Source organism: Eptesicus fuscus, chromosome 13 (assembly GCF_027574615.1).
Source record: "Eptesicus fuscus isolate TK198812 chromosome 13, DD_ASM_mEF_20220401, whole genome shotgun sequence".
In the NCBI taxonomy this organism is placed as follows: Eukaryota; Metazoa; Chordata; class Mammalia; order Chiroptera; family Vespertilionidae; genus Eptesicus; species Eptesicus fuscus.
The window spans coordinates 81,381,257-81,393,135 of record NC_072485.1 but is presented as its reverse complement, the minus strand read 5'-3'; the positions used below and the strand labels follow the sequence as shown (position 1 = coordinate 81,393,135).

Sequence of the window (11,879 nt, the reverse complement as noted above, 5' to 3'; positions counted from 1 at the left end):
CGGGGGTTAAGGCTTTCTGGGCTTTAGGAAGACCCGCCCATCCACGAGTCTCATCTGCATGCCGTGAGCCGATTGGTGTGCTGAGCTGCTCCGGTGCTGATTGGCCCAAAGATCGTGAATATTCATAACAACTGACACAAAGGCCGGCGCGGGGTGAGTGACAGCCGCCGTTGCCCAGCTGGTGGCCGGGGCAGGCTGTGCTCTGCTCCCCGGGGCCGTAGAGACCCGCGCGGCTGTATCCTCGGCCCTGGGTTTCCCTGGAGAACAAAGGCGGCGGGTGAGCAGCCCCACGAAACCGGCCGCTGTCCCTGGACTCCCAACCTCAGGACTGTGGTTGCTCTGCCCTCGTTCCTCCCCCAAAACTGTGTTCTGAGACCGCTTCCTAGCCCTGGTTGGGGAGCTCTGCCCGCCCCGTCACCTCCAGGCTCCAAGGGGCCACAGCCAGACCGATGAGCAAGGCTTTCCTTCCGCAGTATGGGCTGCACTCCTGGGGGGCCGGAGCCACCAGCCACTTCAAGGCATGGACGGAACCTACTCTGGCGGCACCTGAGTAACAGGCATTGGAGGGGAAGGCAGACTAGTATAGTGAGTGGTCAGTTCACACTGACACTGCAAGTGCAAGCTCAGGACAAGGAGAGTGAGGGAGCTGGGGAGGCCCCAGCACAGGGACCAGGAGACAGAGCACGGGCGGAGGGGCGGAGGGGCGGAGGGGCGGAGGGGCGGAGGGGCGGAGGGGCGGAGGGACGGAGGGGCGGAGGGGCGGAGGGGCGAAGCAGCCGGTGCTGCAGATATCAGCTCAGAGCTGTGGCCTGTGGAGAGCCTCAAGGTCTGTAACCTTGAGCAAGTGACAACTGCTGAGGCTAAGCCCATCTCTAAAGGAAGTGTCCCGGCAGCACGTGATAGACTTCTGATCTCTCTGCTATGGGGTGGAGACCATGAGAAAGAAGACAGCTACTATGGGCTTCTGGTGGCTGACTGGATTCAATTTATTTTTCCTCACCTGAGGTTATCTTTTCCATTGCTTTTCAGAGTGGAAGGCAGGGAAGGAGACATCTGCCTCCCCCATATGCCCCCTCTGGGCGTGCCCCTGACCGGGAATCAAACCCATGACCCCGATGCTCTCACCACTGAGCACATGGGTCAGGGCTGGACTCAATTTTTTTTTTTTTTTAACCCAGGACCCTTCAGTTCACCGGCCAGTGCTCTATCCACTGAGCCAAACCAGCTAAGGCTCAAATTTTATATTTTTTTTCCTTTTTTTTTTATTTCAGAGAGGGAGAGGGAGAGAGAGAAACATCAATGATGAGCATCATTTACCAACTGTCTCCTGTACGCTCCACACTGGGGATAGAGCCTGTGGATGAAAGGAGCCACATGCTAACCTGACAAGCTCAGGGGAGGCCTGTGTGGCAGTCTTGAAAACTCAGAGACCTAAAGTAACCACAAAAGATGGTCTGAAAGTTAAATATTTAACTGCAAACAGGTTATAGTGGGCAGTCATTCCTAGGCTGATATTTTCCCTGACAAAGATCAACTTGGATCTTTCCTGAGCCCATTTGCCTTTTTGCCTCTAAGATAACATATCTGTGAGATGTCTGGGTAACTTGTAACTTCCTCTTTCGCTGGAGCCCCTGGGGCACAACCAAATGTGGGAGCCAGGACAGATGCCTCAAATTCCTTCATTATGTTAATTGTTCCTGTATCCACCTAAGTATGTGTCCATCATTTTACTTTTTATCCAATCCCAGGGGTTTCCCACCGATTTGCTTTATCCCACCTCCTTAATCCGTCACCAATGAATTTCATGTAACCCACCTATGTCCCTCCTTTGATGGCAATGTATAAATACAGATGTAACCCACCATTCTCCGGAGCATTATCTCAATTCATTGAGGTTCTGCTTCCCGGCATATGTCGACAGTTTGGCTCAAATAAACTCACTAAAATTCTTTAAAGGTTTCAATGTTTTGGGGTTTTTTTGTATAAATTTTTTTTGGTCTTTTTTTTTTAAATATATTTTATTGATTTTTTACAGAGAGGAAGAGAGAGGGATAGAGAGTTAGAAACATCAATGAGAGAGAAACATCGATCAGCTGCCTCTTGCACATCCCCTACTGGGGATGTGCCCACAACCAAGGTACATGCCCTTGACCGAATCGAACCTGGGACCCTTGAGTCCGCAGGCCGACACTCTATCCACTGAGCCAAACCGGTTTCGGCTCAACGTTTGTTTTTTTTGTTTACAAACCCACAACCCGGATATGTGCCTTGACTAGGAATCCAACCGGGGGGACCTTCTGGTTCATAGGTTGATGCTCAACCGCTGAGCCCAGCAGCCTGTGTGGCTCAGTGTATAGAGCATCAGCCTGCGGACTGAAGGGTCCCAGGTTTGACTCCTGCTCAAGGGCACATGCCCGGCTTGTGGGTTCTGTCCCCAGTAGGGAGCGTGTAAGAAGCAGCAGATCAATATGTTCTCTCATCATTGATGTTTCTATGTCTTTCCCTGAAATCAAAAAAATATATATTTTAAAGTAGCCCTAGCTGGTGTGGCTCAGTGGATAGAGCATCAGCCTGCAGACTGAAGGGTCCCAGGTTCGATCATGGTCAAGGGCACACGCTGGGGTTGCAGGCTCAATCCCCCGTGGGGGACTTGCAGGAGGCAGCTGATCAATGATTCTCTCTCATCATTGATGTTTCTCTCTCCCTTCCTCTCTAAAATCAATGAAAAAAATATATTTTTAAAAAGTAAAAAAAAATTTAAAAAATTAAAAAAACAGAGGCTAGCAGGAGCCTCTCACATGAACTGCACGTCAGGGAGAAGCCTGCACAGAACTGCCTGCTGCACTGTCCTGCCCCCTGAACCAGCCCCGTAAAGAGTTCCCCAGTGACAGTGCCTTTGGGCCATGCACACCGGAAGGAGTGGAGTCCTCATTTGCACATCTGAAGACTGCCTCGAGCACAGAGCTATCTAGCTGGAGAGAGGCCTGGCCCCAGGCTCCCCTCACAGCCCAGTTTGGAAATTCCTGTTGTTGAATCGGCACCAACCATCATCAGTTGACTGGTGCTTCTCCTACTGGGCCTAGCTAACCTCCGTCTCTCAAACCTAAAGAGGCAGGAAGCACCAGAGTGGGCCCTGACATTAAGGTAGTTGCTGAGGCCGGCCTTGGGGACCCAGGAAGCAACACTCTATGCAAATAGACCAGAGCGAGGTGGTAAGATCTTGCAGTACCGCCCCCCAAAGTTGGCTACCTGTCTTGCTCTGGCCTCATAACTCCCAGAATTCCATAAGTAAAAGGAAAAGGAGAGTTAGGAATTAGGAAATAAAGAAGCATCTTCGCACACACATACCGTCCTGTGGAGGAGTCCCATCCAGAGAACCAGCTCACCCCAACTGCTTTGAATAAATCTGGGTCACCACAGGAACTGGGGAGCAGTTTGGGCCTCACAAGAGGGCCACCTGCTCAGGCTGCATCTCACAGAGCTGCCCCCAGGGCAAGCCTCCTCTGTCCTTTATTTTCCAACTGAGGACACCCCCCCACACACACTCATGGCAGAGAACAGCTGAGCCAGGAGGAGCTGAAGAAAACAGCTTTTTATTTGTTACTATAAGAACCAATTACAGAATCAACGTTTAAAAAATGGACAAAAGGTCTTTATTTCTGAGAATTGGCGTACAAAAGGCGGAGGGGACGAGGGGAGGGGAGGAGAGTGAGCAGGGGCTGGGTTTGATGCCAGCTTAGGGGCCTCAAACTATTGAGCAAAGTCCGGACACCGGACAGGACGAGAAACCCCCAATTAGGAAAAAGAAAGAAAAGAATAGACATGGCAGTGCACGCCCCCCGCCCCCACCAGGTGTCTGTTTACTCTTCCCCTCCCTTTGTCCCCTTTCACAAAGGGAGGCAACATTTTTAAAAAATTAAAAAACCCTCCCCCTAAAACTGTCCAAGACAGCTGTGGGTCCTGTCCCCCAAGAGGCCAGTCCGCCATGGCCATCCTGCAGTCCGCCTTCCATCACCAGGCCGAGGAGCAAGGGAAGGAGACAAGCCTGAAGCGGTGACGCCAGAGGGCGCCCAACCCTCCAGGGACACACACCAGCTCCCTCCTTCCCTCCCTCCCTCCGACCCTAAAGAGAAGGGAGCTTGGGTGAACTGGGCACCCATTCTCTAGCTTTCAGCCCCCTCCCTTCCCCAGTTCAGTCCTCCAGGACAATGGGCTCACTGGTGCTGGCAGGATGTGAGGGTGCAGGCAGAGAGCCTGGGGGCCTCACTGCCATCAGCGGTGGCTTCACCTTCAGGGGCAAGTTGGGCCTGCGGGCAGCTCGCCGCATCTCCAGGTGAGTCAGAGCTTTCCGAAGGGCCCTGGCCCGGAAGAGAAGAGGGGAATCCAGAAGGCTAAGACCCCGGGCTGCAACCCCACATTCCACACCGCCATTCCTCCAGCCATTCCTTGCAGGCACCCCCAGCCTGCACCCAGCCTCCCTGTTGCCGGCCCAGCTCTCCACTCCTACTTCCCAGGCCACCAACCTGGGTGCCAACTTCTCAGCCCGCTCCCGTGGCGAGCTCCCTACCTGGCATCTTTTTTTTTTTTTTTTTAAGCAAAGGTGGAAATAATTTATTGACGAACAAGTACAGACTCCCGCGTGGGGAGGGGACAGAATCTCACAGCACAGACTCCCACGTGGGAGGGGGGAAGAGTCCCCCTTACCTGGTCTCTTTTGTGGCCACAAACACCACAGGATTGGGGGCATCGGCGGGGTTTAGTTTCTGACGCTTGGCTGCTGGCTGGGAGCTCGAGCGAATCCCTGAAGCCAGAGGCCTTCCGTTGGCAGAGAAGGGAACCCCCGCCATCTGGAAAAGAGGGGCAGCACAGTGAGGGGGCTCTCTCAGACCCGGGCATAAATCAAAGCCCCCCTCAGCACGGCCCGCTCCGGCCTCACTCACAGCCTCATAGGCCCGTTTCACCATGATGCCGCCCAGGCCCCGGCTCTGGGTCAGCTGGTTCCTGTTGATCGGTGTCTTGGTACCCCGAGGTGTTTTTGGTTTCAGAGGTGCCTGGGCCACTGCGAGGTAAAAAACAAACCAACAAACAAACAGAACTTAAATAACGTGCGTACTTTCTCTTCTCCATGCAGGTGCCCTGGGCATCCCGAGAGCAGTGATGGGGGAGGGTCTGGCAAGCAATTACCAGTATAGTTGACCCTTAAACAATGTGGAGATTAGGGGCACTGACCCCCACACAGTAAAAAATCCCCAGACAGCTTTTTCTTAAAATATATTTTTATTGATTTCAGAGAAGAAGGGAGAGGGAGTGAGAGATAGAAACATCAGTGAGAGAGACTCATTGATCGGCTGCCTCCTGCACGCTCCCCACTGGGGTTTGAGCTCACAACCTGGGCATGTGCCCTTGACCGATATTGAACCCGAGGCCCTTCAGTCCACCGGCTAGGGCACCCATATAGCTTTTGACTCCCCAAAAACTTAACCCGTATTTCAAAAGTCACACAGGAGTGTGACCTTGTCAAATCAGTGTGGTCATATTGGATAGCTCCTGAGAAAGTATTATTAACCTACAAGAGCAGTTCGTTACGACTGAATCTCTAAGGCCTGAATGGGAGAGAAAACAGCAAGGGGAGGGGAGGTTTCGACAGTGAAAGGACTGAGAGCCTAACACCAGCCTAACTGGTTCCCTTCCGGTACCCACCCGGACCCAGTCTGGTTCCCCGTCACGTACCCAGATCTTTGACGATAGTCGCTAGGGGCAGCCGCACCAGAGGGTGAATCTTCAATGGAGTCTTGGCGGCCTTGGGCAGTCGGATAGAGCCTGGAGAGAAGGTGGAAGCTTCTGAAGGGGCTGATCTTTCAGGCCTTTCCTGGGCCAGAGGCCACGTCTGTATCGTAAACCCCTGTGCCTACTGTCCCCTGTCACTGCACATCCAGACACCGGCCTCTGGCCAGCACCCCTAACCGCCACCAGCCAGCACTCCTGCTTACACTCTGCCTTGATGGCGTTGGCATTGATAGGGGCATAGGGTCGCCGAGCAGCCCTCCTGGGCTGTAACAGGTCCCTGCACATGCGTCTGGCAAGACGGGTCAGCTTCGTGGTCTGGAGCAGGAATGTTTGCCTGTTCTTGGCCAGCAGCTTGGCCCGGTTGGCGCTGGTCGTATAGGGGGAGAGGCTTTGGGCTTCAGGTCTGGACAAATGACCCCTCGAGTGTGGCTCCTGGAAGAACGCAGGCAAACACAGATGGATACCGAGGCCCCGTTCTTCCTTTCTCTGAAGAGGGCTATTCGGTCCTGCCCTCCTGGCTCCGACACCACCTTGCCCTGCCCTCCCCATCGAGCCGTCCCCATCTACGGAGCTGGGTGTTCTGGCCTTCACCTGAGTTCACACCAATATGCTCCTCTCCTCCCCTTCCTGCCCCATCCGTCCTTACTGTTGTGCCCCGAGCGGCCCCCTCCAGCTGGGTCGGGGTCTTCAGTCCCCCGTACTTCTTCCAGTAGATCCAGCAGGAAGCACAGAGGCGGCACTGCATGTTGGGCGGGCCCCAGGCGTACCACTGAGCAGACTGTGTGGCTGAAAGAGCAGAGGAGGTGGAGGTCAGGAGGGGGAGGGGCACGCCACTTGAGCCCTCGGGTTCTTGGGTCGGGGCAGACCTCTCCCCACCCCCAGCATCCCTGGCCTCCCTGGCACTCACTGTGGCAGCTCTCGCAAGTCAGGCCCTTCTGGAATCCTGCCCCATTCATGCCAGGTTTTGAGCCCACAGAGATGATCTGGTTGGGATTTGGTTTGGTGCTAACAGGGGCAGGAAGGGGGAGAAAAGAAAAGAATTCAAGGAAAACCATGTTTCCACCTTGTCGCTATGATAATGTGGCCCTGCCTCCCGCCCAGCCCGCTCCGCTGAGGACAGCCGCCACTCACTAGGTGGGGATGTACACCTGTTTCAGCTTGCTGTCTGCTTCCGCGGCCTTCAGCCTCTTCTGCAGGAAGGGAGGACAGAGAAGGGTCAGAGAGCATCTCAGCAGGAGGCCTCCAGCCCGCCTCCGGCCCAGGCCCTACCTGCTGAATGTAGCGGTCTGTGGTTTTCCACATGTAATAGAACTGGACTATGCTGGCCAGGGACTTCCAGGGCAGCTAAGGGGAGCAGAGGGAACAAGGGTGAGCTCGCATCTGGCCCCAGGTCCTGGTGCCCTCACCTGCCTCCCCGAGCCCCACCCACTTACAAAGTCCTGGCGAATGTCATTGAAGTCCTTCCCGTACTTCTCCAGGGCCTCCTCAAACAGCATGGCCTCGGAGGCAGACCACTCCTCCATCTCGTCCCGGCACAGCACGGGGCCCCCCTGGGGCACCAGCGTGGACATGGCCTTGGCCAGGTCATAGCCGTTCCTCTGCAGTGTATCCATGGCGTGGAACTATGGGCGGGCAGGAAACACTGCTGATGACCGAGCCCCTCAGCATGCTCTCCTGCTGCTTTCAACAGCCCCACTCACTCAGACACCCCCCCTCCGGTCCCAGGCTCCGCCGTCGCCCCACCACCCACCCGCGCCTGCTCACCAGGGTGATATCCCGAGAGGCAGCTGCTGCACTCATGTGTAGGCTTGGCTGCCGGATGGAGCTGCTACAATCTAGGGCTCTCGCGAAGGTCCCCACCGCGCTGAGAGAGAAATCGAGACGTCAGGAGGGGAAGAAGCAAGCACAGCGGGCTGAGGACCTGAGCCAGGTGAGAAAAAGAACAACACCCGTGCCAAAACCAGAGCAATGTCCGTCTCTCAGGGGACGCCGAACTATGTGCACACCGCCCGGCCTTCTTCCCCATCCACCCACCCTCACCGGGCCACCACGAGGAACTGGTCGATCTGCCGGTCTGTGAGAGGGTTGTCTGGGTCCCAGACCTTCATCTCCATCTTCTGCTGGTTCCGGTTATCGGACTCTCCTGAGGAAAGGGCAGCGGCGTCATGAGGGAGAGAGAAGCAGGTGGCGGGAGCCCAACAGGAGGTGAAGGCGAGGGGCTGGCGGATCCCATCAGGCACCTCGACCCACAGGCTTCTCTTCCCGCTGTGCCGTCCCTCCCAGCTCCGGAGCTGCGCTCCCTCAGGGCCACAGCCCAGCGCAGGCAGACGGGCACGGCACACGGCTCAGGCCCTGACGCCAGCTAAGCCAGCAGCCACACGCCTGTCCCGCCGCTCACCCTCAGCCAGGCGATCTGGGATCTCAGCTTGGTATTTGCACCCAACGCGGATCTCCCCCTGGTCGGCGAGCAGCGTCTTCTGCACGGGGTCGAACACCAGGGAGTAGAAGAAGCAGTCCTGGAGGGGGGGGGGGGGGGAGCGGGCAGCAGTCCTCAGGGCAGGGCCATGTCCGCAGAGTCCCCAAAGCACGCAGCCTGGCAGCCTGAGCCTCCTCACAGTCCTCCTTTCCGCCTGCCTCCTGGGGAAGTACCCACTCCCCCTTCTCCCAACACCTCCTTCTCACCTCCTTTTCCAGATACTGGCTCAAGATATCTGTCTCATTCAGGAGGGTCACACTGCATTTCCCACTACGAGAGAGAGGTCAGAGACTCTGGGTGAGCACCTTATTCCAGGGTCCCCCGCACACCACCCTCCTCTCCGTCCCCTAAAGAAGGCTGCTGGCCAGGGGCCTGGCTGTCCGTACCGGATGTGGGTGGCTGGCAGGGACTCAAACTGCCGAGAAAGAAAAAGCTCCCGGTGCTTCAGCTGATGTCGCTGCTGCTCCGACACCCCCGGCTGCTTTGACTCCTCTTCAAACTCCCCTGGGAGAGGACGGAGGACGCCGAGTCAGAACCCATCCAGAAAGACGCCACCTGGACAGGCCAGCCCCGACCACAGGCCCTGTCTCGGCGGGTTTCTCACACCCCAGGCCTCTGCCTTCCGTACCCTCACCCGCCAGCTCCCCAGCTCTCCATCCCCAGTGCTCCGAGGGAAGAGCTGCTGGGGACAAGAGCGCCACCGAAGTACATCCCACGCCAGGTGCGTGCTCAGACGCCACGCATCAAGCCGAATCCGCCCACCAGGCCAGCAGGAACGTCAGCGTGTCTCTTTCTCGCTAACCCCGCCTGAGGTCCAGAAACGGAGTAAGATGAAAAAGCATCGCCCCAGGTTACGTCTCACACTTCCTCTTTTCACATTTCAGGAGACTGCTCTCAGACACCACGCGCAATCCTCACCACCCCTCCGTCCACGTGGGTAAGTCTGTTCGCGGGGCTTTCAAGGGCAGTACCTCTCAACCCAGTGCCAACCCCTTCCTCCCCAGGGAGCTGCCCCGGCCTGGGGCCTTGGTGGGAAGGGTTAACCGGGCTGGGTGCCAGCCCAGTGGGAGGGGGCAGAGGAGCCACAGGCCCAGATGCAGGGTGCATTGTTCCCAACCACAGGGAGAAGGTGGGGGGTGCAGCAGGCTCCACCCCTCGCCCGTGAGCTCCGGAAACCCTGTGCTAAGGGAAGGGGGACCACACCCCCCCACACCCCTTCTGATTGGACAAGGCCAAGGTCAGCCCCTGCCAGATGGAGCTGGAAACCCCAGAAGGCCAGAGACCTTGTTAGGCCCAGCTCCTCTGTAACCCCTTCATGCCCAAAGCAGCCTGAAATACGGAAAATAATTTAGGAAGGAGGAACAAGAAGTAGGGGAAAGAAAGCCAAAGCAGGAAAGAAGTAAAGAAAACCGAGAGAGATCATGTTTTTTGAAAGAAGACGGAAGCATCCAGAGGAGGACTTGGAGGAAAAGGGGACGGTGTAAAGTGGAGGGAGGGGGAAGCAGGAGATGAGAAAGCGGGAAAGTGCGTGAAAACTTCCTCTGCTTCTCACACTGCCCCTTCCCTGTACCCTTACCACCTCGTGGCCACAAAACAAGCCTGCTCCCCTAGAATGCAGGCTTCTAAGAGCCAGCTCCTTCTTCACCTTGACCTTGGTCACCGGCCTTTGACCCAACAGAGCCAAACTGCCCCCGAAGAGTCCTGCTTCTCCAAAGCTCCTCCTCACCCCCCGTGTGCACACCACCATCTCCAAACAACAAGGAAGTAAGTAGAACTGCCATCCCTCGAACACACGCCACCCACACGCACGCTCCCACACGGGCCGCCGCCTGGCTCTCCTTACCGCGGTCTCGCCACCCCGCTCCCAACCCCGACGTGTGAAGACAGGCCTCCCTCCACAGACCAGGCACTTCCCGCCCCCAAACTCGCACCCTGCCTTGGGCATGCTGCCAGGAGAAACGCCTGCAAGGGCATGCCCAGGCCTCAGACCAGGGGGGCGGGGGGCGGGGGGGGGGGCGCGGAGACTCACTGGCATTGCTGTCGGCCAGGCTGTTGAGGCTGCTGGAGATGTCCCTCCGCCGGAAGAGGCACACCACCTTGGCCTCCACGTTCCCATTCGCAGTCTAAGAGGGGAAGGGCCGGGACCCGTCAGTGAAAAGCGGAAAGGCACCGACGAACAGCTGTCAGTAAGTTTCTGAGGGACGTGGCAACACCTCAGAAATCATAAATGAGGGCACCCGTTTGAGGACAGACCTCCCAACCCCTTTCCTCCGCCCCCAGGAGAGGGTCAAGTACATTTCCCACGAAGCTCTCAACAGCCTTTCCCCAACACAAACGAATGAATGAATATGAATGGGTCCTGGGGCCAGGCCCGCTCCCTCTCGGGCGCTGCAGTTAGAGACCTCAGCAGGCGGAGGCCCTGCGGGGGGCGGCGGGGGGCTGCTCCGCTCACCTTGTTGAGCTCTTCAATCCGTCTCACCAGGTAGGGATTGCTGGAGGAGTTCTCAAAATAGACGTAATCTGCGGGAGGGGGAGGGGGAGCGGGGGAGATCAGAGGAGCAGCACGGGGGGTAGGGTGGGGGGGAGGGTAAGACAGGCCTGGGGGGAGGGGCAGGAGGTAAGGGTCCTGGCAGACAGGACCCTGGAAAGTGGAAGTGGGGAGACTAAGAGAAAATAAGCGATGGCCCCCCACCCTGAGCACCTAGTTCCAAAATCAGATCTTTCGCTCCAAAGTGAGCCTTAAGTTAGAAAGAAGCGGGGGCCTGGCCTAGAGTCCCAACTCGGCGATGGGGCTGCAGCCCCGTCTCTAGCGCGGGGCCAAGTGGCAAGGCGATCGCCCCGGCCCCTCGCGCCCCTGCCGGCTTGTCAGCTCCCGCGGGACCCCTTTCCCCCCGAGCCCGCTCCCCGACGGGGGGCCCCGACGCGGCCGAGCTGCTGCCGGGCTGCCCCAGCCTCGGGGAGCCTCCGGGAACCTCGGGTCCCGCAGCCTAGCCGACCCGCAACCCGCTCCCCGTTCCGGTTCCGGTCCGCGCTCGGGACCACGCCGCCCGGGCCGAGCCTCTCGGGTCCCGACTCCCACCTCTCCCGCCCGGGGCCCCGCAGCCCCTGCCCGATACTCACCCCCCACCCGGTACATGTTGGCCGCCATGGCCGTTCCCGCCGCCGCCTCCGGCCGCACAAAGGGCCCGGGAGGCTCGGGGGAGAGGGCTCGGGCCGAGGCGCAGGCCGGGCGCGGAGCTGGCGCCGCGCGGAAGTCTCGGTCGGGCACGCGCAGCCGGCACCGCCGCCGCTTCAGCCGTCGCAGCTCATCTCCGCCCGCAGCGCAGCGCCGCCGCCACCACCGCTCACGCCGGACGCCGAGGCCCGCGCCGTCGCTCGGCTTCTTCCGGCACGAGCTCGGCTGCGGCGGCTCGGAGCCGGTTCGGGCCCCTGTCCTCGCGGAGCCGCTCCAGACGTTGGGCCCGCGGCCTCGGGCTTCGCCTCCTTCCCGAGCGCCTTCGGCCGACGGGAGAACAAGGCGGGCGCTCGGCTGGGGTCGGAGAGCGAGACCCCGGCGCTCGGCCACTTCCGGAAGCCGCTCGGCTGTCTCCGGCCCGCCGCGGCCCGCGCTCGGTTA

At 58.4% G+C, this 11,879-nt stretch overlaps 1 protein-coding gene across 1 annotated transcript; it reads right to left on the bottom strand.

The window, feature by feature from the left end:
- Positions 1-3,577: 3,577 nt before the first annotated feature.
- MTA2 (metastasis associated 1 family member 2) lies at positions 3,578-11,839 on the bottom strand. The gene is made up of 18 exons (XM_008160749.3): positions 11,384-11,839; positions 10,716-10,783; positions 10,293-10,386; positions 8,650-8,767; positions 8,470-8,533; positions 8,186-8,303; positions 7,828-7,930; positions 7,552-7,651; positions 7,221-7,409; positions 7,057-7,131; positions 6,919-6,977; positions 6,695-6,792; positions 6,434-6,573; positions 5,991-6,219; positions 5,731-5,820; positions 4,941-5,059; positions 4,705-4,847; positions 3,578-4,358 (listed from the first exon to the last, which is right to left on the bottom strand). Exons 1-18 carry the CDS (start codon positions 11,409-11,411, stop codon positions 4,193-4,195), a joined length of 2,001 nt encoding a protein of 666 aa, XP_008158971.1. The 5' UTR covers positions 11,412-11,839; the 3' UTR covers positions 3,578-4,192.
- Between the last annotated feature and the right edge of the window lie 40 nt (positions 11,840-11,879).

What these genes read in the sequence shown, in the direction of transcription:
- MTA2 (XM_008160749.3), bottom strand. Translation starts at nt 11,411, where the DNA reads ATGGCGGCCAACATGTACCGGGTGGGGG. An exon ending in CTGCCAGCCACCCACATCCG is followed by an intron (nt 8,534 to 8,649) that starts GTACGGACAGCC and finishes TCTCTCTCGTAG; the next exon opens with TGGGAAATGCAGTGTGACCC. An exon ending in GGGCCGCTCGGGGCACAACA is followed by an intron (nt 6,220 to 6,433) that starts GTAAGGACGGAT and finishes GCGTTCTTCCAG; the next exon opens with GAGCCACACTCGAGGGGTCA.